The following is a 26,689-nucleotide window of genomic DNA, read 5'->3' as shown; positions in this document are numbered from 1 at the left end:
GTGGGGCCCGCCTAATGAAGTTAAAGAATAGAACTGGAAAAACTTTTGACATTCACACCTATATCTACATATTCTACTGTTTCTTTTATACTAAGGCTAAAAAGGTCTGGTCTAAGGGGACACAGGGTATCTCTGGCCCAGGGTGAAGGGATATCTGGCGAATCACTGGGCAGAGGGGGGCTGGGCTGGTGGCGGCTCCCCCAGGATCATACACAGGAGGGGCAGTTTGCAGCGGCTTCCCTTTCCATTCTTTTAACTGAGAGGCGTGAAAGTATTTTAACCAAGTGCCTCCTGTCTTTCTCTGGATAGCTACCTGATAGACGGCTGGGGAGACTCTTTTCGTGATGGGGACTGGGCCCTGCCATTTGGCTGCTAGTGAATGCGCCTTCTGCGAGAACTTCCTGTACAGAACGAGCTGTCCTTCCTCCCACTGCCTGGGGTTCCTGACCCATCCTAATTTGCGGTCCATATCTTTCTGAGCGGTGCCCAACTTCTGGGCCACTTGCATGTGGACAGCGTGTATGGATGAGAGCAGATCCTGGACCCAGGCGTCATTAATCACTACGGGCTGCATATCAGAAGGGAGCTGCGTATCTAGCCAGAAGGCTTCCGGGAGCTGCATTCTTCGCCCTGTCATTACCATATGGGGGGTGAGCCCGTGAACTGCGGTGGTGCCTCTGATGGCCATTAGGATTATGGGGAGTTTTTCATCCCAGTCTCTCCCGGAGGAGCGAACCATTTTGCGGAGAGCCTCCTTGAGGGTCCGGTTGGTTCTTTCTATGGCGCCCGAGGCTTGAGGGTGGCCGGCTATGTGGAAGCGCTGCTGGATGCCTAGTGCCTTGCAAAGCTCCTGGGTGACTTCTCCGATGAAGTGTGAGCCTAAATCGGAGTCCATGACTCTCACGATGCCCCATCTTGAAAAGACATTGTTGAACAATAGTTTGGCTGTGGTGGCTGCATTGTTGCGCTTGCACGGAAACGCTTCGACCCATTTGCTAAAGGGGTCTATGACAGTGAGACAGTAGCGATTGCCGCGTGGAGTGGGGGGAAGGGGGCCGATAAAGTCAATCTGTATGCGAGCCCAGGGTCCGTTAATTCTCTGATGCTGGAGGGGAGCTCTAGGTCCGGTGGGGTCTGCATTGACCATAGCGCAGGACAGACAGTTGTCTACCCATTGCGCTACTTCGGTGCGCATGCCAGGCCACCATCCAACCTCTTTTACCCTTTCCAGAGTCAGGTCCTTGCCTCGGTGTCCCTGCTCGTGGACAAACTGAATCAGGTCGGCCCTGACTTCCAGTGGCACTACCCAGTGGCGTTCGCCGGCTGCATCTACTGCCCAAACTATGCCTTCCTCTTCTCGGATCATTAGTCTTCCTGTCTGATCTCTTCCTGCGGTTAGGAGGTCAGCTACCTCTGGGTCAGATAGCTGTAGTTGCGCTAGGTCTAGTGTTCCCGTAGTTCCCTGAGCCTGGCTGCGGGCTTGTGCGCGAGTGGTGACAGGGTGTAAGGGGCAATCGGTAGCTGGTTCCGGTAGGGGAGCATTTTCAGTGGCGGCTGCCTTGGCTGCGAGGTCTGCCTGGTCATTCCAATAAGCGGTCTCTGAGTTTGTCTTCTGGTGTCCCTTGACATGGGTAACCTGCGTTGGGCCTGAGCGGGACTGAAGGAGTGCTGCTACTTGCTGCCATAGCTGTAGGTGGGCTACGGGTTTCCCATCGCTAGCTCTCCACCCCTGATTCTGCCATACCGGGAGCCAGACCGTGGCGGCTTTGGCCGTCCAATCCGAGTCTGTGTAAATGGCCAGCGGGCTTTCTGGGGGCTCAAACTCAAGCACTGCCAGAAGCGCTTGCACCTCAGCCGCTTGGCTGGAATGGGGGCGGGCTGGACCTTTGAGAGTATGGGCGTCGCTCACTCGCACGGCGCCGTAGCCTGTCCGGGGGGAGCCTCCAACGTGGAAGGAGGAGCCGTCACAGAACCAGCATGTGAAGCCGTTCTGTCGGGCTTCCTCTAGCGGGACTCCCCAAGTGACTGGCCAGACAACCTGCGGTGGCGGGTCCAGGGGGCACTCGTGCTCGGTTCCAGTTACTAACAGGCCATAGGGGGCTGGTGGCTCGGTGGCTTCCTTTTTAAATTCTACTCCGCGGTTGACTAGGGCCAGGGTCCACTGCGCTATACGGGCGTTTGATACTTGTCCGTCTTGTATTTTTCCCGACAGGATATATTTGAGAGGCGTGTGAGTGGTTTGAACTATTGTGCGTGACCCTCCTATGATAAATTCCCAATGGGTCAGACTCCAAACTAGAGCGAGGCAAGTCTTTTCGCATGGGCTAAACTTGGTCTCTACTGAAGTTAGATTGCGAGAGGCATAGGCTACTACTCTAGCGGTTCCCGCTTGCTGCTGGGTGAGCGTGGCTCCTATGCTCTTGTCTGACACTGCTAACTGAATAAAGAACGGCTGGGTGACATCTGGATGGGCTAGGGCCGGGGCTGCGGCCAGACTGCGCTTCAGCTCGGCTAAGGCTGTCTGTTGCTCCGGTCCCCACTCCCAGGGAGTGTTCTTCTTGAGGAGGGCGTAAAGGGGGCGAGCCTTGTCTGCAACGGACTCGATGAAGTCTCGGGAAAAGTTAAAAGTTCCTAGAAGGGCTCTGAGGGAGGGGACATCGGTGGGTGCAGGCAGCTTGGAAATGACCTCCATTCGCTGGGCATCCGGGGTGCGACCCTCGGGTCCCAGGGTCAGACCCAGGTACTTGACGCTGGTCTGAACCAATTGGGCCTTTTCCCTGCTAGCCTTGAACCCAGTCTCGCGGAGGAGTTCCAGGACTTCCCTGGTGATTTGGCGGGCTAATTCTTCCGTGGGGGCGTGGACTAAAATGTCATCCACGTAGCTCAGTACATGGGGCCTCGAGGAGGGTTGGAGGCGTTCCCACATCTGGACTACATGGGCATGACAAATACTGGGGCTGGAGTGGAATCCCTGGGGTGTCCGTTTGACTGCGTATTGCTGGCCGCGGAAAGTGAACGCGAACTTGTACCAGCAAGACTCATGCAACCGGATGGAGTGGAAAGCGTTGGCCAGGTCTATGACCGAGTAGAACCGGGACCCAGCGGCAATGGCCGTTAGGATCTCATTGTACTTGGCCACAACCGGGGCAACTGGAGGGGTGGTGGCATTCAGGGCACGGAAGTCGACCGTCATTCTCCAGGTCACTCCATCTGCTTTTAGAACTGGCCACAATGGGGCGTTGCAGATGGACTGCATCAGGAGTATGACGTCCCACTCAAGGAGTCCTTCTATAGTTTTGGCTATCCCTGCCTCAGCTTCCGCTGGGTACTTGTACTGTCGTTGGGGAGGGGGGTCCTTTCCTTCAATCAGGACGCAGGCGCCCTTCACTATCCCACACTCGGCCTTGTCTGTCACCCACACTTCGGGAAAGTCCTGAACCCAGGGGTCTCCTGTGATGGGGGCGAGAGGAAGGGGGGCCTTAAGGGCTGCACATCGATGGACTGCATTGACAAAGTCTGGGCCTCCTGGGATGCGCCACAGGAGCCCATTTGCTAGGTCGATGGTCAGTCCTTCGGCACGGAAAAATGGCATGCCCAAAAGTCCGTCATCTTCTCCCCGGTTTGCGCATGCCGAAATCCGGGTGGCCAGGTTCCCAACGGAGAGGGGGATATCCTGCCAGACCGGGGATTCCTGCATGCCGCCTCCAAAACCGGCGAGTTGCATGGTTGTGGGGGTCTGGGTGCCCTTCGTGACTAAGGTGGGCCGGAGTATATTAAGTGAAGCCCCGGTATCTATGAGGAGAGTGGCAGGCTTCTTCTTTTCCCCGGGAGTCCCGATCCCTGCCTTTACTGTCGGTCTCCCCCATGTGTCCGGCTTTAGTTTGGCAACTATGCCCACGGAGGGAGACTGGGACTCGGGGCAACCCTATTCTGATCCTGCACACTGGTCGGTGGAAGCGGCGCTTCCTCTAAAGGGGTTGTTGGGGCTCGGTCGTTCCCGGACCGCAGCTATCGGGGGACTCAAGAAGGGAGGGTCTGGCGGTAAAGGGGGCGCTGACGGAGGTACTGGGGGCTGTTGCTGGTCTTCCCACTCCATGATCGCCTTCATTAGAACGGACGTGGGCTTCCCATCGAATAGCTCCATGTTCGCTCCAATGTTTTTGAGGCGCATCCATAGTTCCCAACGGAGGGAGTCCCTGGACTGGGGCGTGCTGCCGCGGTCCCGGTAGCCCTCGTGGTCGCCCTGCGATGCTCCCCAAGCGTTAGACTGATCTGGAGGCGGGTAGACCTGATGATTGTACGGGTGTGATGCTCGCGAGTGAGAAGGGGCTAGGGGCGCCTCCTGTAATCGGGGCTCGTGGGGTCCCTGCTGGGAGGAGGAACTGTAACTCGGGGTGGGCGCAAAGGAAACTCCTGGGCGGTAGTCCCTTGGTCCTCTTCCCCGGTTAAAGCTACTGCTCCTTCCCCTCAGGATCCCTCCCCTTGCCTCCGGGTACGGGCTGCGTCCCTGTGGTCGGTATTGAGAGTGGGGGCCATGATTGGCATAGGTGACTGCACTTATCGGCTCGCTCTCCTTTCTACGAGAGGCCGGGGACTTCACATGGCGGATGGCACCGGTCTCTCGCAACAGGCCAGCAATGCTCCTGATGCGGGATTCCAGCTCTCCCCATGTAATGCTCCCGGGCTCTACTCCTGCTAGGGCCAGGCGGGTGGTGCTGTTGAGTCCATCTATGACTGCCCTCCTAAATTCTAAGTCGTCGAAGTCCGGCATGTCGCTCAAGTCTAAATCTACCTCGTCTGCTAGTTCGGCTAGGAGCTGTTTCCTGGCTAAATATGCCTCTGGATCCTCTCCGGGTTTTTGAGACTCTGCAATATACAGGGCTTTTAAACTCTTGGTGGGCCACAGGAAGGCGCACAACTCTTTCATGGCACCATACTGACTGCGAGTGGCTAGTCTCCGGTTAGAAATATATGCGTTGAGAGAGGTGACTATTTCGGGGCTGGCACAATGGCGAGCCAGCTGAGCTACATCGGAGCCACTGGCGGAGGGTTGGGACATGGTCACGTGAGCAAACCATTGTATAGCTGAGTCTCGGTTCAGGGGTCCCATTCGATCCGCTATGGCTTGGAGCTCATCGGGCCTCCAATTGCGGGTCTCCTTAACTATTCGGTCTGTCTTCCTGCCATCATCGTCTGTGGTGACAATTTCTTTGGTAGCTATCGGATGGAGGGGCTGTGGAGCTTCCTCGGGCTGGGACGAAGGGGGTGACCAGCTGTCGGTACTACCTTCAGGGAGGGCCAAGAGGGCTGCGGGATGCACGGCTGAGATTACGGCCTGCTGCATTCCCAGGTGCTGCTTTAGGGCCTCTAGCTCCCTCTTACAAGCGGAGTGGTCCGCAGAAGCTACCTTGGAGTGATTGTGCTCTGCCATGAACTGGGCGGCATGGGTTAGTTTAGCGATTCTTTCCTGTCCCTCGATTACTGCATGCTCAGCCATGTCAGCACGAGCGGTGGCCGCTTCAGCCTTGTGCTGGGCGTCCTGAAGGGCAGTGGTTAATCCTTGTTTTTCCAATATGAAATTGACGCGTTCAGCGCGCCACTCAACTGCTTTCTCCTCATGGTCTCTCTCCTGTTCGACTAGTTTGGCCCTGAGACTCTGGATTTCTAGGTGCAGGGCGTCCTGTTCTCTCTTTGCTTTTTCCTCTAGCTCCTTTCTTCCTTTGTCTTGGGCCAATCTGAGCCTTTCTATTTCCTGCTCACTATCTTCCTGCGCAATATGTAATTTATTTATCAGGGACACGCTGTCCTGTAAGGCAGTAAAAAGCGCCCAAGCTCCGTATCTGTCCTTCTTGCTCGACTTGGGTTTCTCTTTCTCACAAAAATCTTGGAAGGCACTTCTGACTATCTGGAGCGGGTCAGGTCCCTTGAAGGAACCGGCTTCCCAGGGGCAATCTCCCTTCTTAACTAGCCACTTCTCCAGGCGGGGCACGGTGGGGTTTGCCCGGTACATTTTTCCTTTTGTTTAAGGCTGATCTCGGGGGAGGTTAAAGAGTAGATCAGCGACACCAGGGGTGGGGCGATTAAAGCTGCTCAGGGGTTTTAACAACTTCTTCCTCTCTATGTTCCTTTGGGAGGTTTATCCTTCCCTCAGGTCCTCAAGGGTTTTTACCAGGGGGTTTTAAGGTTCTACTTTTAGGCTCACAAGGGGATTTTTAAGGGTTCTACACTCAATTCTTCTCCACCGGGGGAGAAGGAAAATTCCTCTTCCCGTTTCAAGCTTGCCTACAAGCCACGGGACCAGGAAAAGTTTACTGGCTCAGAAGGTGCTCCCAAGCTCTCTAAGCCCAAGAACAAAACGCTCAGTGCTCCCAAGCCTCTGCTCAGAAGCCAAAGCTCAGGGGTTTCCCTAGCCTCTACTCGGAAACCAAAAAGTGTCCCCAAGCCTCTGCTCAGGAACTGCTACTAAGGGGTCTCCCAAGCCTCTGCTCAGGCAACCAGAAATGCTCCCAAGCCTCTGCTTAGAAACTGAAATGCTCCCAAGCCTCTGCTCAGAAGCCAAAATGCTCTCAAGCTCTCTGCCCAAGAACTGTACTCAAAGTGTCCCCAGGCCTCGTGCTCAGAGACAAACGGTTAAACTGTCTCCAAGCCTCGACCAAAAGACTAAATGCGCTCAAGGACTGCCTCTGCAAGTCCCCAAGCAAAAGTGCCCAGGAGTAAATTTACTGTACTCCCAAGCGAGGTGCGCTCAAGAGTTCTAACAACTCCCAAGCAAAAGTGTGCCCAAGAGTTCTAACAACTCCCAAGCAAAAGTGTGCCCAAGAGTCCCACTGACTCCCAAGCGAGGTGCGCCCACGAGTCTGACTTAAAACTCGCAAGCGGAAAGGCGCCCAAGAGTCTAACTTAAAACTCTCAAGCACGGTGCGGCCGGCTGCCGCGGGGCTTCAGGAACCTGGCTTTAGATTCCCAAAGCTAAACTGACCAAACGGACTATCGATCCCTTCACGTTTCCTCCGGAGCGGGGATTGAAGCCTAAGTGCTGGCAGGAACGGGGTTTGGACGGACTTAGGAGAGACGGGGGAGGGCGGAAAAGAATTTTATATGTGCTGCTTCAGGATGTATATAAATCTATAGAGCCTACTTCTGGGATCCCACCCACATAGACGCGTTTAGGCGGCCCGGAAGGTGGCCAGGAACTTCACCAGTTCAGAGGTCCTCACCCATAGTACACCGGTTATAACGGCTGGAGGGCCTCGCGGTGCACCACAAAAGGCAAGTAGTCCAAAGCTGGCTGAAGGAGGAAATGGGGGAAAAGCCAACCCACAAGATAGAAATGCTCGCTAGAGCCACACACACTCACACTTTTAATTCCCTGAGCTAAATTGCGCTCTTTACACAGAGGTCTGGAAAATTTTCCTCTAAGTCAGTTCGCTGAAGACACGCGTGTCGACTCACGTGTATTCACACGAACTGGGTTATGCCCGCATATTCTCCACCAGTAAACTGTTACCAGAACTGCTCTTTTATTATAATGGGGAATTAGCTGTAGCAGTCTGTAACTATTAATATTAAGCGAGGATCATAACCTATGTTTACGGAGGTCCCGATCCCAGACACTCTAGTGAAAAAGAGGCAGACAAGGAGTAAGGTCCAAACACGTGTATTGAGTGTAGCGTAAGCCTAGCTTGCACAATCATACAAGGAACATACAAGGTCTAAGAAATACAGAGTAGGAAATACAGAGACGTTCGCATTAGCTGGTTCCCAACGATGATAGGGGGAATATTCACTTATCCTGGAGCGAAGCAGAGACGCAGCAGCGAGGGTGGCCCAATGCCAGCACTGGGACCACAGACGGACAGCAAGGAGGTCTGGATAGGGAATGGCCGAGGCCACGGACAGCAAGGGGGGGTCTGGATAGGAATGGCCTAAGCACCGAGTGGTCTGGGAGACCAGCTTAAATACCCCAAAACGTACCCTGGGGCTGGTGCTGTACTTGGTGGTTCTCACAGTTTAAAACAAAGGGTCTAATGGGCTACTGAATGGCTTAGATGGGCCACTTTGGTAATCAGATTGTGATAAGTGACACCTCAGGAAGAGGGGACAAAAGAGGGAGGGGGAAATCCAAGTGGGCTGAAAGGATGTTCCAACGGACAGGGCTTGTCCTGATGTCATCAGCTTCTGGAATGCGGAGGTTTCTTTGAGATGCATTCTCTAAGTGCTTGGGATGGTCAGCACTTAGTTCTTCTCCGGGGCGGCTCCTAAGATATGCAGAGCGGGGCGAGGGGCTCTTGCTGCGGACGTGGTGTGCCCGCTTCGCCGAAATGGCTTCTCAAAGCAGTCCTCTTCCCTGGGTCTTCTGGGTGCCTGAGAACATGGATGCCGGCTGGGCATAGCTGGGGCTGGATAGCAGGCTGCCCGGTAGCAAGGGCAAGCTTGGCGACCGGCCCGCGGGAGGCTCCAGGCGGGAACTGACCAGGGAGCGCCTAGCCAGGCTCGCTGGAGGTTTCCCCGGCTGGCGCCCGGCTGCTAGCAGCGGCTTGGGCCCATATGAGGCAGGCTTCCATGGAGGCAGGGGGAACAACACTTTAAAACACAGTCCAAGGCAGGGAACAGGCACGGTCCGTGGCAGATGGCAATGCAGGCACGGGGCATACTTGTAACACAGTCCAAACGCACACTAGGAAGTCCAGATACAGGTCAGGGCAGGGCTGCCCAGAAAGAGAGTCCTTTGTGCAGTCACCCGAACATGGAGTCAGTAAACTACACAGTCTATTGCAGCAGCAAGATAATTGACACGCAGGCAGGAAACTGACACGTGTATCAGAACACACACGTGCAAAGCAATCTTTGATGTAGCAGTGAAACAGCAATGCAGGAGACTGTAGCACAGTTCATGGCAGGCCTTAAAGCAGGGGAGGGGGCCTACTTGGCAACAGTATCCCTGCAGTACAATGGAGATTTCTTCTGATACTTGTAGCACCATCATTGGGTTGAATTCCACGATCTGTAGGCATAAAAATCCAAGAAATTTCTCTCTCTGCTAGCATTCTCTTCCAGTGCTAGGAAAGTTGATTCTCAGGTTTGCAGGACTTGTGTGGACTAACAGCCATGTGGATCTGGGGTTCAGCTGAGAGGGTGGGGGAGAATCACCTCTTTTGCAAGTACCAATTCTACTGATGCAAGAGACCATAGGGCAATTCCATTCCTTCCTGCCATCTCAGTGCTGATTTCTGGCCCACATGTCTATTAGTCCATATAGGTCCTGCAACCCTAAAAATCAACTTCCCAAAGTTCAGAAGGAACTGCTTGTGGGGAGAGTAATACAAGAAAGACCCAGAACCCACTAGCATGCTCTGTTGATGGACTGCAGGATCCAGCCACAGAAGGTCTCAGCAGCTGAGCAAAGGGTCCCATATTTCAGGACTAGAAATACACCACCAATTTAACTGGAAATATTTATGTTCTGCAGTTACATTTTTCGGTCACTCTGACTTCTACTGCTAAACTAGAATGCTTATACTTCCAAAAAGGGGGGTTGTGGGAAAAAAGCTATTAACGGAAAAGTGCTTCTGTCAGCTGAAGAATGTAAAGATATTAAATAAATAAAGTGTTAATCGATTAAGTATTTACTCTAAAGTGCGTGTTCATTGTGCAGAATGAAACATGCAGAAGTCAGTCCGACATGGGGGAAGGGGTGCGTAAAAGAAGTCACCTTGAAAGAGAGGTATATTTATTTACTTCATTTATATTTATTTATTTGCTTCATTTACTTCGCCTTTCTCCCCAATGGAGACTCAAAGCGGCTTACATCATTCCTGCATTTTATCCTCACAACAACCCTGTTAGGTCGGTTAGGCTGAGAGTATGTGACTGGCCCAAGATGAAGTCAGTATTGTATAGCTGAGAGTTCCTTTTCAGCGTAAGGTTATTTTTCATCTAGGTTTTTGGAGATCTATGTGAAGATGGTACCTTTACAGGTCAGGTTATGTTTCAAAATAAGAGCAATTCTATCTGAATCATTTGAAGTTCAGTGTTCAGAAATAATAAAATATAAATGAAGTAAGGGTTTTGTGTGTGTGTGTGTGTACTTATCCAGTTGCTGTTATCCCTTTCAACATGGAGTAAGTATCCAGAATTTAGTTCTGAAGGTAGGAAAGTCTGTAGAGGATTGTGTAGAAAAAAGAACTAGGCCATAGTGATGGGTGTCTGTGTGCTTGGGGGAGTAGGTGAAAAGTGATCCTTGGAGGGCTTTGATGGCTCAGCACAGAAGCTGCTGGTGGTTGGACCCTTCTGAAGTTGCTGCACTGTACTATGAGGGAAAGCTGTGTCCCAGATGTGCAGGAGATCAGGAGAAAAATGCAGATGTGTGAGATTAGTTTGATTTCATGCCAAATCCTTCTTATCTTTTCCATTTTCATGGGAGGAGCAGGACCATGCTGCTGGCTTAAGCTGGCCCTAAAGCACCTTTTGTCGAGAATGTCTCATGCCAGGCAAATTCCTTTTTTATAAAAGCTAGCGTATTTGTATTGAAGAGCATAATGGGAATCTGTTTAAATATATAGCAATCAGAAAGGAATATAGTATAGTAGTGGATAAGTTATGAGCCAGTTCATGTCCCTAGCTCAGATTTCATCCCAGACATCATCTCAGTGGATGTCTTGAGGCAAACAGCCATCTCTCAGCCAGTAAAATCAAAAAGAGTCCAGTAGCACCTTTAAGACTAACCAATTTTATTGTAGCATAAGCTTTCGAGAATCACGTTCTCTTCGTCAGATGTCTCCACATCAGAGCGTAGTTCTCTTCGTCAGATGCATGGAGGGCAGAAGGAAACTGGTTAAATATAGAGGAGGAGAGGGGGGGAGGGGGAGGAGGAGGAGGAGAGGGGGGATGTAAACAACTCCTTTGATATGGAGATGCAGACAGCTCCTTTTGGTGTGGGGATCAGTTTGCTTGTGTAAAGGTTCAAAGGAGTTTGCCGTGTTAGTCTGTAGTAGCAAAATCAAAAAGAGTTCAGCAGCAGCACCTAGACTATCCAATTCCACTGCAACACAAGCCTTCGATAACCACAGTCCTCCCCGCCAGGTGCATCTGACAAAGAGAACTGTGGTCCTCGAAAGCCCACGCCCACAGTGACTGTTTTACCATGCAGGTTGTTAAATTATTTTATTAGGTTTTACATTGGAATGCTTTGGGGCTCTCCTTGTGTCAATATGGTTTGGGTTCCTCTGTGCTCTTATTTTGCTGCCTTAAGGTACTTTTAGACCTGTTTTACAGTAGTGGCTGTGTTTGTCACCCGTTTTGAAGAATGCCATAGAGGAATCTGACAGTCAGGAAACCTGGACTCTGGAACCTGATTCCATATCACTCCGAGGATTTTGTCCATTTGTTGTCCCTGCAATTAAATCAAACAGTAAGGGTTGTGGCAGCGGGGGGCTGGCAATTCTGGTGTCTGTCGACTTACCAGTCGAAACTCAAATTCTGAAAAGCAACTCACAGGACCTAATTTAGGTCCTAAAGATAAGTGGGTTGCAGGTGGGGTTGCTGCTTTGTATCAGTGTTTATTTCCCCCCTAAAATTGCTAATTCTCGAAGCTTGGATAACGTCTGGAACAATCTTTCTGGCACACTGGAATTACTGAATCTCCAGTACCCCAATTCCCACATCCTTCTCTGTGGTGATTTCAATGCCAGAACAGGTGGAGGTTTGGGTGGTCCCCGAGACTGCCCCATTAACCAGGCCATAACGCAAGTATGCCTCCTTGACAGATGGTCGGAGGATCTAATCATAAATTTTGCCAGAACTAAACTTTCAGAACTGCTTTCGATTCATCAACTTCATAACCTTCATGACTATGCTGAGATATGTGGGACTGGAATGAACAAAAGCCATGTGCAGCAGGGGCAGTAGTGGACCAGGTTATGAGTACCTTAGTATAGTTAAAGGGAATCTGATCCATATGAAATGATGGTGTAAGGAATACCTCTCTATCAACCCTTTTAAAATGCCAAGACTTTTTTAATTTCATGCTGTGAGTTCAAGCGGATCCTAGCTTAGGCTCGTTTTTTAAATGTTTTTTTCCCTTGGTGCCTGCTAATTAGACACAGCTGTGGACTCTCTTGTTTGGGAGCTGGCTTTGAGAAGCCTTATGCCAGGAGCTGAAATTAATTGTAATCAGCACTCTTCTTAGGATTAAAATTTTGATTGGTTCCTGGGGGTTGAAGAGGGCTGCTTCTTCCTTCTGTTGCCAAGCAGGGGTGGGCCTTTTGAAGGATGGATGAATTCCCAGTCTAGTAAGAATTTATTTATTATTTATATATTTATTGAACTTCTATCCCGCCCTCCCCACAAGTAGGCTCATGGCAGTTTACAACAATAAAACATAATTTACATTTAAAACATCAATAAAACAATGACATTCCCATAAAATAGGGTTGCCAGTCCCCCACTAGGGGCGGGAGATCTCCCACTCCCACCACCCACCACCCCCACCTGGACGGTGGGGGAGGCACGGGCATCCCAGGGGCATGCTCCTGGGCAGCACGGTGCGCTCCTATGGGCCTAATCTGGTATGATCTACGCCCGAATCAGCCCGGATTGGATCTGAATCCAGCTGGATTGGGCTGCTGTGGTGCAGGGGAGTAGTCCCATGCTCCACAGAGGCCCAATCCAGGCTGATTCTGGCCCCAATCAGGCTAGATTTGGCCGGATCAAGCCTCTGTGGAGCACAGGAGCACGCCTGCATCCCACAGTGGCCTGTTCTGGGTCGATTCGGGGCTGATCTGGGCCAATTTGGGCCTGATCTGGACTAATTCCAGCCAAATCTGGCCTGCATCAGGTCCACTGCTCTTGTGCTCTGCAGTGGCGCGATCCGAGATGAATCGGCCCAAATCTGGCCAGATTCAGGCCCGATCCGGCCCAATTCGGGTGGACTTCGTGGCATTATACCCTGATGAGCTCCCTCTCCTCCCCAAACCTCTTCCCAGCCTCCACCCCTCAAATCGCCAGTAATTTCCCCACCCAGAGTTCACAACCTTAAACCATAGCAATACTTTGAATTTTAATGTTTATTACCCATGTCTTCGTATTTAAATTAAATTTAACCCTTCTTTTGATTTCTAGTCATTAGTTAGGTAAAGATGCATTGTGTTCATTCAGAGACCTTTGTTCCCTAAAAGTGGCGATCCATCAAAGTGCTCCCAATATTCAGGGCAACTCCAGGAGTGGCTTCCAATGCAGCATACTGACCTGTAATGGTGATAGTGCTAGAAGCTTCATTATGGCTTAAATTCTATCTAGTGTGCGCTCAGCAATGTTAGTGGGAGCGATTCAGCACACTTCTCACCTCCCACTGCAGCTTGCTGTAGCCCCTGTAATTATGTCCCCATAGATCAGTGGACACATATCAATGACATGTGAATCTGAAAATTATTCTACTCTTTTCTGTAAGCAGAACATGGTTAGGAGGGATGTAAGCTTGGGTGTGGAATCATTTGTACTTTCATGAAGAAATTCTGTGGATTTTAGATCAAATGTACATTTTTAAACTTGGGCTGCGTGTCTTCCTTTTGAAGTTCCCGCCCTGCTGTGTCCGCCCCACCCCTCCAGCGTGGTGTCTCGTGCTGACCCATCACAGACCTTAGATCAAATGTACATTTTTAAACTTGGAAACATTTAAAAATAGAAAAATAACCATGAAAGCTGACATTAATCTGACTGACATTGATTTATAGGTAAAACTCACAAGTAATGCCATACCATTGCTAAGAATCCTGTGTTCCCACTTTTCTGGTAGAATGTAAGGAGTGCTAAAGAATGACAGGCATATTGCAGAGGAGCTGTGGTCTTCACTGTAGTGATATACCCATATCAGAACTGATATTTTTAGGTAAGGTGGCTGAAGAACTGGGCCCAGTAGAGAGGTGCAAAAAGTTTGTGAGGCAGAAACTTTCTTTGCAGAAGTCATGCTGATTCTTCCTCAGTAGGACTACTACTTCTAAAATGTAGATCTTTAACAGTACTTTCCACCCATTTACCCAGAACAGACATACCTTTTGGGCTTTCAGGTTCGCCTTGGAACTTCCTGACTCCCCCCAGAATCCTTTTTTAAAAATTGGTGTTGCATCAGTTACTTCCAGTCTTCTGGGACAAGAGGACAGTTTTAGGAATAAGCAATGTATGGTTTGCACTGAAACTATTGCTGTTTAGCTTAGTCATGTGAACTGGAATTGGAGTGATTAATGTCATTAGTTACAAATATGTAATAGTTTTGTACTGCTTTATTTTCATCTTGGTGGACTCAATTAAGAGTTTAGGGGTATCCCTGGACTTGCCCTTGGAGACAGAGAAGCAGGTTGGTGTCCTTGCTAGGAGTACCTTATTTTTATTACATTTCATTGGAAACTGTGTCCCCTCCTGGATGCAGCTGGTCTAGCACCACTGATCCAAGCTACTGTAACCATGAAGCTAGTGAATTGTGATGAACTTTATGTAGGACTGCTTTTGAACACAACTTGGAAACTTCTGTTAGTGCAGAATGTAGCTGCCTGAGTGTTGGCAGGAGCTGGTAAATTAATAAATGGCTGGTAAAGTCATACTGGTGAGTTCTTTAAACATCTGCACTAGCTACCAATTCATTTCATGGTGCAATTCAAGATGCTGGTTTTGTCCTGTGATGCTTGCCCCAGTGGCCTCAGAGTAGGAACGGCCCCTTTAACAGTGGGTGGCAGCCTTACAGCCTATCCCTGGCCTAACTGGGGCTTCCTGGCCTCTAGGGTTTCCCATGCTCCCATCACCTGTGCTCCTCCTGAGCTCAGTGCTGGATATCCAGTGGGTAGGCTGTATAATCGTTCAGGAATGAGGAGTCCTGGGTTGCCTGACTGGGCTGTGCACTGAGCAGCCCTGCTCCTCTTTTACTGTCTCTCTGAGACCGGACCTCTGTCCCTGCTGCCTCGTCTCCAAGCCCAGCTGCTGGCAGCAGTTTGGGCTCTGCACCTCCGCTTCCTTGCTCCTTCCCATCTCTCTCACTCTCGCTCTCCACCTCCACCACCCCGCTCTCCAACACACACACCCCTCTGGGCTGCGTGTCTTCCTTTTGAAGTTCCCGCCCTGCTGTGTCCGCCCCACCCCTCCAGCGTGGTGTCTCGTGCTGACCCATCACAGACCTTTAAGCTCTTAACAGCCTGGGACCCTACTTGTTGGACTGATCTCACATATCACAGCAGGAGCTGCTGGAAGTCCCAATGACAAGAGAAGGTGAAGACTGTTTCTGCCCAAACTCTAGCTTTTTGAGCAATAGCTATAGTCCTGTGAAATGGGGTGCCTAAAAAAGTACAAGTGCACTATCTTTGTCAGCAGTCAGATAATGCTGAAACTCTGAACTCTTTAGAGTGACCTTTGTATACTTTGTTTGTTGCTGTTCTTTGGCCCTGATAATAATGGATTCTGTTGTTCTGTATGTTCATGGAAGGATTGTAATCAATTTTTAAGCTAAGAGTATGTATGGAAGGGGGGATGTAGAATTGTATCATATTGCTGAGAAGCTACTCAGGGTCAGTACTTAGATGGAGGCCCCTAAGGAAAACTTTGCAAAAGAAGGCAATAGCAAACCACCTCTGAAAGGCCCTTGCAGGGGTCGCTGTAAGTCGGTTGTAGCTTGACAGCATATATACATATGGAAACCACTTGAAGTGATTACTGTTTTCAGACAAGCAGTATATAAATATTTTAAAATAAATACATTGCTGCTGCAGGGGTGGGAGAGGCTCTAAGAAAAAATATATTGGCAAGTCCAGGCAATGTTGGAATGGCCTTATGCCACGGAACAAGGTAAAGAGACAATTCTTTCTTCTCCTGCTTGGGAGCTCACATCTGATAAAGCGCAGAAGTAATTAGATGAGGATCCAACATGGCAGCTGACTAGAAGCTCACTGATTAGGTTAGCTCCTGATCTGGTTCTGTGTCCTAGGCTGTATAGCCAGGCAGGGTTACGAAAAACAACCTGAAACCTGTCCCTTACTGATATGGGACACATCAAGCTGCATGTGTTGGTTTTATCCAGGTAATTATTTAGCTCTTTCTAATGAGAGGGCTGGAGTCCAAAGACACGAAAACACCCAGCGGGAGCAGAGCCAAGTGGCAGAAGCCAGATAAGTATGCCTGGATCATTTCTACATATTACTATTAGATACTTTTAAATTGCGCTAAGATCTTTTTTCTCTTCTTGCAACTCTTTGTTTCATATAAGAAATTATATAAGGATTCAACAGAAAGCCATAAGCACTGCTTTATTTTGTTGTTTTGGGAGACAGAACTTGCAAAAATTAAGCTCTCTCCAAGGAAGAAAATTACTCATGTTTGGATCTAGAGTTCGGAGTTTCTTCTGGATGTTGATTTTACAATTATCTTGTTTTAATTCTAAATGGTGATACAAGGACTTTAATTGAAAGTTTTTACTGAGAGTAGGCAATCACTTAAGGAACTATCTGAAATATGTCTGGGAATATAACCAACAAGTGGTGTGTCTCTTTTTGCTGATTTATTGTCTCTGCTAAAATAAGGGTTTTTTTTCTGATCTTGGTTTTTTACCATCTTTGGATTATAAGTTATTTTTAAAATTTCATCCCTTGTTTGGAATACAAATATAAATATAAATACAGATTATGTGGATTACAAATGCTAACTCATTATTTGGGTTACAAATGTTGACATCAAGAATGGATTTAAAGATATCGTTTAAAAAGTTGTCCCTTCAGTCAAGTTTTATTTATAAAGTTGCCATTAGAACATAAACTATTGCTTATTCCTGTTGCTGTTTATGTGAAGATGAACAAAGATGGCCGACCACTGACTAAACTAACTTAACAATTTGATAAATAGGCCATTCCTGCCATCTGCTGGCTTTAAGAAGAAATAACAATTAAAGTTGACTTCTAAATGATACTGTTGCCTTCAGAGAGAAAATTGCCATTTAATACCTGTTTTTTGTTGTTTTATTCAATACTTAATCTGTTTAAACAGGTTTTTTTGGTTATTATTTCTGTTTTTCTGTTATTAACCATGCCTTTTATATATATATCTGTTACCTACAGTGTATAAGAATATAATAATTACATATTAACCCAGTTAATTATTTACTTAAAGAGTGGGATGTCCAGCAGCTTTGCTATATGACTGATGGATTGATGGTTTGTGGGATTGTAGAGGCATACCGTTTTGAATATACTGTTGTATGGAAAGATTGTTAGCAGCTGTTAGAAGATGAAGGAGGTTGTCAAAAGAGAATGGCAAAAAGTACGAGAAAACACAAGCTTGAACTCTGCTCTGAAGATGAAATAGAATTAATAGCAGAGAAGGTTTTATCCTCTATCTCACAGCAATTCCAGGCCCTAACTACAGATCTAGTACAGAAGATCAAAGATGCTGCCGGTGAAGTGCAGCATGAGACTAGAAATATCTTAACACAGCTACAAAAAACAGAGCAGAAGACACAAGAAACTTTCAGAAAACAGGAAGGACATACAAAATTTAAGGACTGAAGTTTCAACTGGACTGCAAGAAATAACCATAAAGATTGAGGAAAATAAGCAAAGTATCCAAGAAATTAAGATCAGTAGAAAGAACTGAAAGAGGCACAAGAGCAAATGGAAGCTTCACAACAGCAGCAGACCAGTTCCCTGACTGATGCAGGCCAAAGAAGAGAGACTTTAGAAATTAAACTCAGAAGCAAAAATTTAAGACTTCATGGAATTTCAGATGCATTTGGGGACCAGTATTCAGAGAATGAATTCCGAAAGTTAATTCAGAACTATTTGAAAGTTCAAGGTGACTTCTTAGAAATTGAACAAATCTTTAGGATTAATTCTAAATACACAACTTGGCAAAAAGTGCCAAGAGATATACTGGTCACCTTTTCACACACAAAAACAAAGTACACCATCCTCTTATAACACAGGAAGGAACCGCTGAAAGTAGAAGGAAAAGAAATACAAATATTTCAAGTTTACCACCAAATACAATAAAGAAATGAAGAGAATTCGAGAAAGAAATAAGATACTGCTAGAAAATCCCTTGTGGGCTAGAAATATTCTTGAGTCAAGGTAAGAAAACTGTAACATCTGTTACAGAAGCGGAGGCATTTCTACAAGATCTAGAAACGGACAGCAGCAGTCAAGCATTGAGTTCAGAAGATGTTAATCCTTCAACTAGAGAGAAAGAAGGAGCAATTAGCAAGTGAAAGAGGAAAAAGAAAAAAAATAAGAAAAATGAATAGACATAAGATCTCAGCAAACGTGAATGGACTAACTTCTCCCTCTAAAAGATCATGGTTTCAATCAATTGAGGAAATTAAAAGCAGATATTGTATGTATTCAAGAAACCCATATTTAAAAAGTTCAAGAACACCTACTAAATTATTATTAATTGATCAAGGTTTGTACATCATCATCATCATTTATTATTTATTACATTTCTAACCCGCCCTTCCCAGAAGAGGGCTCAGGGTGAGGTGCAACAGTTATAAAATACAATTCAAATATTAAGCAACAGTTAAAAACAGTTCATATCATAAAATCCACAGATAATAACTGTCCCAAGATGTGACAAGAAATATGTAGGATCGTGTTGGAAATGTAAAGAAGCAGATGGGTTCTTTCTTTCATATGTGGTGGACGTAAAAAAAGTAAAAATTTTGGAAAGATATACATACTGAGATTCAGAAGATCTTAAGAGTTAATTTTGCCATGAAACCCCAGATTATGCTGTTGGGAATGATACCAGATAATATTTTTATAGAACATTACATGAACTATTTCGGTACCTGTTGATGGCAGCAAGAGTACTGATGGCAAGCAAATGGAAAGAAGAAGAAGAAATCCCCACCAGAGAAATTTGGAAGGATAAAATGTCAGAATATGCGGTGATGGCAAAATTGACGAACTACATCAATAGAAGGCCCATTAACAAATTTGAAGAGAAGTGGGGAAGATATTTTGCTTACAGTGAATAAAATTCTATGAGGTTTTAACTCTGGAAACCAGAAAACAATTGTATATTGATGTATTTCATAATTTATTTTAAGATGGTCAATTATATAACGATAACTAGTTGTTTAGGTAAATAATTGGTAAAAAAGACTGTATTATTTGGAAATATTGGTATAAAGGTAACATGTTTATTGAAAAGTAAAGTATCATCATAAGGTAAAGAGATGCAGAAGAGATATGAGAATCCTCTTTTGTACAAGATAAGGAATAGAAATAGGTTAACATTTTTTATAATAACCTATATTTATATTAAAGGGTATGGTAAACAGCTGTATTAAGAAATAAGTACTGATTCTGCCAATAATTGTAATTGTTATAAAGGAAAATATAGTAAGGGATAATAATGAAATAATGAGGTCTTTCTTTTTTATTATTATTATTAATAGTAAACAATAATCAGGAAAAGGCTCAAATTATGTGTATGTAGTATGGCTGGAAAGTATATACCAGTTAAGTTTAATAATTAATTAATAACTATATTAATTTTATCTTAATATTGGTAAAACTTTTGGTTTTGAACTCTGTATTTTTGTAATCTTTGTAGCACAAAGTTATATATTTGTTTTAATTTACCTTCCCTTTTTACCCTTTTTCTTCTGTACCCCCCGCTGTTAAATTTAAAAAAAAAAGGGTTGTACATCATTATTGCAAGTGAAGAAAAAAGTGTGGCAATATATATAAATAATCAAAGCCTGGAGATTCTTCAGGAATTAAAAAACGATGAGAGAAGATATCTGATTTTAAAAATAAGACTTTCTGATGGACGTATGAACATTGACGTCAATATATGCACCAAAAATGGCAAAAAGAAGTTTTATTCAGGTGTTATTAGATTTTCAAGAGGGAGAGATTCTGATTCTTGGAAATATGAACGGTATCCTGGATTCAAAAATAGATAGATCTACAAGGTTGGGAGGGAATCTTCCCAAGTGTGTACCCAACTATATGTCTACTTTGGAATTGGAAGATGTTTGGAGACGGTTGCACACACAAAAAAGAGATTACACATTCTTTTCAGATAGGCATTAAACGTATTCCAGAATAGATATATGTTGAATATCCAAAAGCTTATTGGACAAAGCAAGAATATCCAAAAGCTTAGTGGACAAAGCAAGAACTCTTAACAGACCATAATCTGATAGAAGTAATTTGTCAAAGTGGAGGCAAGAAAGAAATAAGATGGAGATTAAATGATACTCTATTGCTATAAGAGGATGTATTACAAAAAAGTAGGAAAGAATTGACAGATTATTTCAGGATAAATATTACAATGGATGTTAATCCAATAACAATATGGGAAGCCAGTAAAGCCTACATAAGAGGGACTTGTTAGCAATAGCGTCTAGAAAGAAAAAAGAAAGGTTGGGAATTATGGATAATCTAATCCAAAAAATGAAGACATTGGAACAAGAACACAAAATAACAAGGGATAAAGATACATGGAAAGAGATCAAGCAGTTAAAGAACCAATTAGATTGATAGTAGGTAGAAGAAACTCTGAAAAAAATTGAACTACTTATAACAAAGGAATTTCGAAGCTGCAAATAGACCTGGAAGATATTTGGTGTACTGTTTGAGAAAGAGAAAGAAAGAAAAAGGATACATAGAATTAGAAAAGGCAGTCAAATAATTTATAAAGAGCAAAGGATGAAGGATCAGATCAGAACTTTCTTCTCTAACCTTTACAAAGAAGGAGTTATAAAGGAAGAAGAGATGGAGAAATATTTGCAAGAGACACCAAAGAATATTCTAAATCAAGAAATAACAATACAAGAGATTAACTTTGCCATCGAAAAATTAAAGCCAGCGAAGGCTCCAAGTCCAAATGGATTAACAGCTGCCAATTAGAAATATTTTAAGGACATAGTAGCCATACCCCTACAAAAAGTGATGAAGGAGATACAAGAATTTACCATGGATGTGGCAAGAGGCAAACATAACTTTAATACATAAAGAGGGGAACGATCAGTTTTTACCATAATCCCTGGGATTATGGTACCAAGCCCTGGGAACATAAATTAAATGGATACAATTCAATGTATGTCCAAATACATGAATCTTAACAATTGCACTGGAGTTATAATGTAAAAAGCAAAAAAGACCCACCAGTTCTATGTACTCACCAATGAAACCTATTTTTTATATGAAGCAGGAGTCGAATAACACGTGAATTTCCTTATTTTAATCCTGGGCAAAACCTCTATACCTTTCTCGATCTCCTCTCCTGTATAGGTATAATTCTGGGTGGAGTTTTACATTATACATTATAACTCCAGTGCAATTGTTAAGATTCATGTAATTTAATTTATGTTCCCAGGCAAATGTATGGAGGCTTTTGAAGAAGCGTGTATATAGCGAAACGGGATACTTAGCCAGGCACACCCGTTGCCACTCTCCCGCCGGGAGAAACCCCCAACTGTTTGTGGGGGTTTGCTCCCTGTATGATTATTACTAAACTGGATGTACAACACGTTGCCTGAGATGAACCAATAAAGGAACTTTGGAAACGAATTTGCGTCCTCTACGGTCCGTTTTCACTTCAGCTTGGTTTTTAGGATCTGGGAGAGCCAGGTTCAAATCCCTAGTCATGGAAGTTTGCTGGGTGACCTTGGACCAGTCATACACTCTCAGCTTAACTTATGTCATGGGACTGTTGTGAGGGTAACATGAAGAAGGTAAGAATGTTACAAGCCACTTTGAGTCCCCGTTGAGTATAAATGCTGTTCTTGGCTTTTAAAGGTACCTGTGACCTAAGGAGTCTTCCTCTGAAGGAAGAGACTCTTTTATTGGAGGAATGCTTCAAACTTGGCTGAGAAGAGTGGTAGGATACAAACCCTCATGAGTTTTTTCCCCAGTGGGTGGGATGAGATATGGAAAGAAGGGGAGTTTGGCTGTGATCTTTAGATAGTGGTTTAGGATCTATTTTACATTGAATATATATGAAGTTATCCTATCCTGAGCAACTCATTGGCTTTTGTAGCCCAGTGTTGTCTAGCTTGACTGCAAAGTACATCTGTGATCTTCCCCCAGGTGTGTGTATGTTACTAAACATACCATGCCACTATTCTTTCTTCAAAAAGTCTGAAGAAAAGTTGACTACAGGGTAGTTAAGTTTCTTTTACCCCGTCAGTAATTCTTTCTCCTGCAGTTGGCCACAAAGCCAGTATATCCTTTGACCTTCATGACCTGGAACAAGTTCTTTTTCATAAATTACATAATATCTTGAGAATATTTATCACTGGTGGTGGTGGAGAGTGCTCTCAAGTCATAGCTGACTTCTGGAGACACCTGGCGTTTTCAAGGCGACACTAACAGAAGTGGTTTGCCATTGCCTGCCTCTGCAATCTTGGTCTTCGTTGGAGGCCTCCCATCCAATTACTAACCAAGGTTGACCCTGCTTAGCTTCTGAGATCTGACGGTATCAGGGTCACCTGGGCTATTCAGGTCATGGTATTTATCATTGGTGCAATCGTAAATGAGTTAAGCTGTTCCATGAAGTTAATGGAAGAATGGTGTCACTCTACTAGGATGGCACTGTAAGCATCTTATTATTTACATTGCACTTTCAGACTATAGAGTGTTCCATAGTCCTTGTCATCCCTTATTATTTGGAGCTTGTGGATTGTTAAAGAATTTCTTGAATAATTCAGGCATATCTGGTATAAGGAAGCCACAAAGATCCCACTTTGTAGGATCCCACAAAGAGTCTCATGGACAAATGAATCTGCTCAAGCTGTCCAGATATCACAGTAAAATTACTAAGTTTAATAGGATAATTGTTTAGTGACAGTCCTTTGATAAGGTCAATGTGCAATTTTTGTGTCATATAACATGATTACTAAAGCCGTAACTGCCACGTGCATGCACATGCAGCTTCACAAGCAAAGTGCAGTGCCTTGCTCACACTGCAAATAAGATGGTCCATGTGTGATTGTGAATTGTATTTATACATTCACAAATGCACACACCAGTCTTGTGTGGTTTCCACAAGGGGAAAGGCCTGTGTGGTTTCCCCATTGCTGGTGTGCTTGATAAAGAGCAAAGAAAATGGGTCTTCCACTTGGCAGTTCCATGCATTTTCCTTACCCTAGTCTCCAGCAGCAGTTATCCCCCCTTCCCTACACCACTTGGGCTTTTGCAATTTTTTTTTAAATCAGCACCAGAATATTGTTATATTGATATACCATTGTAACAATTGGTGTAACAGAGTCTGTGAATTCCCTGCTTTTAATTTTTTTAAAGACTCCATTGCAGAGATATGCTTTTACCCTTATATCTCTGCAAGGAAAAGGACTAGAAACGTACCTTTTTTAAAGATGAACGTTGGGAATTCAGAAAAACTGTTACACCTATTGTTAGAATGTAATATTAATATAACAATATTCAGGTGCCAGTTTTAAAAATGCCTCCTGATGGTGAGGAAGGAAATGGTTGCTTTGGGGGAAATGGCTGCTACATGGGCAGGACATGGACAATGTGAATTTGCCCACCCACAGAGCAACCATCCAGGTTTTGTTGCAATCTTTCCCACAATCTTGGAGCAAAGTAGGTTTAAAAAGATTGGAGAAAAGCCTGGGAGTTGCACAAATGCACCACAATTATGTGAGGAAGCAGGAAGAAAACTGACTTCCCAACAGCATTAAACCTGGGGCAGATAACCTGTGGAAAATAGCCCTAAGCAGGAATTTGTGTGTGCATATACACTCACAATAACCTATTTCAGCACACGTTTTATATTCTCTGTATCATACCAGGGATTAAATTAAGTTCATATAAATGCTTTCTCTAAAAAAAAATTGTTAAGTGTGATTTTTGCATTGGGAGATTTCAGAAGCTATTATAAAAGTGATTTGGGTCACATCAGTATTTGAAATGTATGGAACACAAGAACTTTATCCTTAACGAAGAGACATCTTAGTCCAAGAGACAGGAGGAAGTCCTGTCTTTTAATAGACAATGATTGCCTTTTCTCACATAACATTTTCTTCATCCAGAAGTTCTCAACTAGGATAAGATAAATTATTTTGTTGCTGATCACTCTTGGCTTACTTTAGCAAAAAAAAAAGAATGCTTCTTTGTCATAATTGTTTCATAAATTATTTGCATTTATTTAACCTTGATTGTTGGGATTGCTAAAGCAGAAAAAGGTTTTAGACAGCTAATCTTGATCAGTGTCAAAAAGCAAAGATGGTTAATTTTCAATTGAGATTGCTCATTACGCTGTAACACTGTTGATCTGGTGTGGGAAATGTAGTAATTATGCAAACTTTATTGTAATAGAAGTGTTATAGGTGTGACATTTCATAGCACTTCACTGTTTCATTTTATGAGCTATTATGTTGCTTAGTTTGTTCTAGGATACTCAAGTTAGACCAAGTCATATCTTTTATTGAACTATTGTGTGTTGAGGGTGATGCAAGCTTCCAGTTCCCACAGAACTCTGGAATGAACCTTTCTGTCAGATTTGACAGGGGAGGGGGACTCAATGTACTTTTCATTTGCATCAGGTAGCCATGTTGAAATTGAAACTTCGTTGATATTTTCCCTTCGGTCAAAAATGAGCCCCAAACCCTGCAGTTTGTCAAAACTGCCGATTTCAAATAAAATTGCCAGTTCTGCTCATAGTGTTGTTATGAGTCAAGTGTTGATATGAACAAGCACACATACACAAGAGTAGCCGTTAGAAGCAGAAGAGATCAATGCTGCAACTCTGCATCCAGCCCTTTGACTTGATTATTCAATGTCATGGTTCTCCCAAGTTTATGAAAGAAATGGTACGCTTATCCAGAATTTGCACAGTCAGAGTTGAAGGGCTGTTTACATATAGAAATACTGACACTCGATTACTCAGCAGACACTCTTTGAAAAAGGCTAACTATGACTATGGATGGCTGGGAGTTGCTCTCGGGCTTGATTGGATGACAAGGGAGTTTGTTGCTATACAGTACAGCACAGTAAGTTTTATTGCAGTCAGTGACTAGATTCAAGCTTAGAAAACAAATATTATCTGATATACAATATACAAGTTAAAAGAAACTTCAGTTAAAAATATACAGGTATAGGATACCTAGTTAAAATTACATCATAGAATTAAAATAGAGTATTAAAAATATAAAATAGCATCCTAGATACCCATTTAAATTTTTTAAGAATCCTTAAAGTAAACCTATTACTTTAAGAAACCTATGCAGATGTCACCATTCTGTAGACAGAATACAGGGCTCCCTGCACACACGTTCAGCACAGTGTTTGCACACAAGCTGCAGTCTAAGTTCTGTCTCTGCAGTGGTAGATGCTGCTCTTTGCATGGCTCAGTGCAAATGTTTTGCTGAATGCTCATGGGACAGGAATTGAACCAGCAGCCACAATCCTGCTCCCCCATATGTGTGTTCAGTACACACACACACACACACACACAAAACATGTGCTCAGGACTTGGATATCATTGATAATATTTACATTTTAAATTCATAATCTGGGACCATCCTACTAGAGAAAGATGAGCCTTCTGTACTGGCTTGCTCATCAGTATCTCTCTGCTCAATGATTATTAATGGCAGGTCATCTAACCACAGTAATAACAAAAGGGTTTTTTAGGTTTAGCATTGTTGTAGCCTTCTACGTTCTCAGGTTAGATTTCACAGAATGCAGAAAGAGGTTCTGTTCCAGCAGGCATTCACTAACTGATTTGAATAGTGATGGTTTAAATATTCTATTAAGTCTTGGTTTAGTAAGCTTCTTAGGCTAATAAATTTCGACAGTTCTAGACTGGAGCCAAAAGTTTTGTAGGTTGATTCTATGTTTTCTATTGTTCCTGTGCATTTTATCGCAGTGCGTTCTTTAATTATTGGAAGACATATTAAGTACAGTTGGAAGTGAAGTAATCCTTTCAAAAATACATAGTATAACTTTGAATTCCTTCAGACTTATTGCAGGCTTAATATGAGGCAAATTAATGTCCTCATTAATGTCCTATGGCCATTTCTAGAAAATTTGCCCAGGCAGAGTTCTGATTTGTAAAACAGCAATGTGGCCTAAAACTATAGACACAGCGACATAACTTCTGTGCTGTTCTTAATGTTCTGTTCTTAATGCACATTCTCAAAATGTTTGCATGCTCCATCACCTACTATTGTTTTGTCTTCTCTTCCCCCCCCTCCCCCCACTTTTCTGTTCATGCTATCTCACTTTGGGGACAAGGATGATCTGACGCTGACGGTAGGCGGCAAGTCTCTTTTTATCTCTAGATGCCTTCTTTTGAAAAGTTGTAGATTAAAAGTGTTATATACTATTATATTTTTGCTACTCCAATCAAGGCATTCTATTGTTAAAATGACTAATTCCATAACTCTACTTGTTTGTGGTTTATCTGGGAAATGAATGTATATAGAGCATTGATGGTTTATATCCAATAAGATGTTTTCCGAATGTTAGTTAGTTGCAGTTAGAGTTGCCATATCTGGCTTGGGAAATACCTGGAGATTAGGGGGCAGTGCCTAGGGACAATGGAGTTCATTGAGGGGAGAGAGCACACAGGAATAGGATGCATATTGTTTACCCACCAAAGCAGCCATTTCGTCCAGGGGAACTGATCTCTGTAGTCTGGAGATCGGTTGTAATTCCAGGGAAGTCCAGCCCTCACTTGGAGT

General features: G+C 44.6%; 1 protein-coding gene across 1 annotated transcript in view; it reads left to right on the top strand.

Annotated features, from left to right (window-relative positions):
* SLC24A2 (solute carrier family 24 member 2) overlaps positions 1 to 26,689 on the top strand; it is a 116,903-nt gene that overhangs the window by 43,161 nt on the left and 47,053 nt on the right. Inside the window, exon 3 of the mRNA XM_054986952.1 lies at positions 26,229 to 26,258. Within this exon, the coding sequence (XP_054842927.1) occupies positions 26,229 to 26,258 (30 nt within the window). The remainder of the gene's footprint in view (positions 1 to 26,228; positions 26,259 to 26,689) is intronic.

This window comes from Eublepharis macularius, chromosome 8 (assembly GCF_028583425.1).
Source record: "Eublepharis macularius isolate TG4126 chromosome 8, MPM_Emac_v1.0, whole genome shotgun sequence".
Classification (NCBI taxonomy): domain Eukaryota; kingdom Metazoa; phylum Chordata; class Lepidosauria; order Squamata; family Eublepharidae; genus Eublepharis; species Eublepharis macularius.
This window is presented reverse-complemented; position numbering and strand designations above follow the sequence as displayed.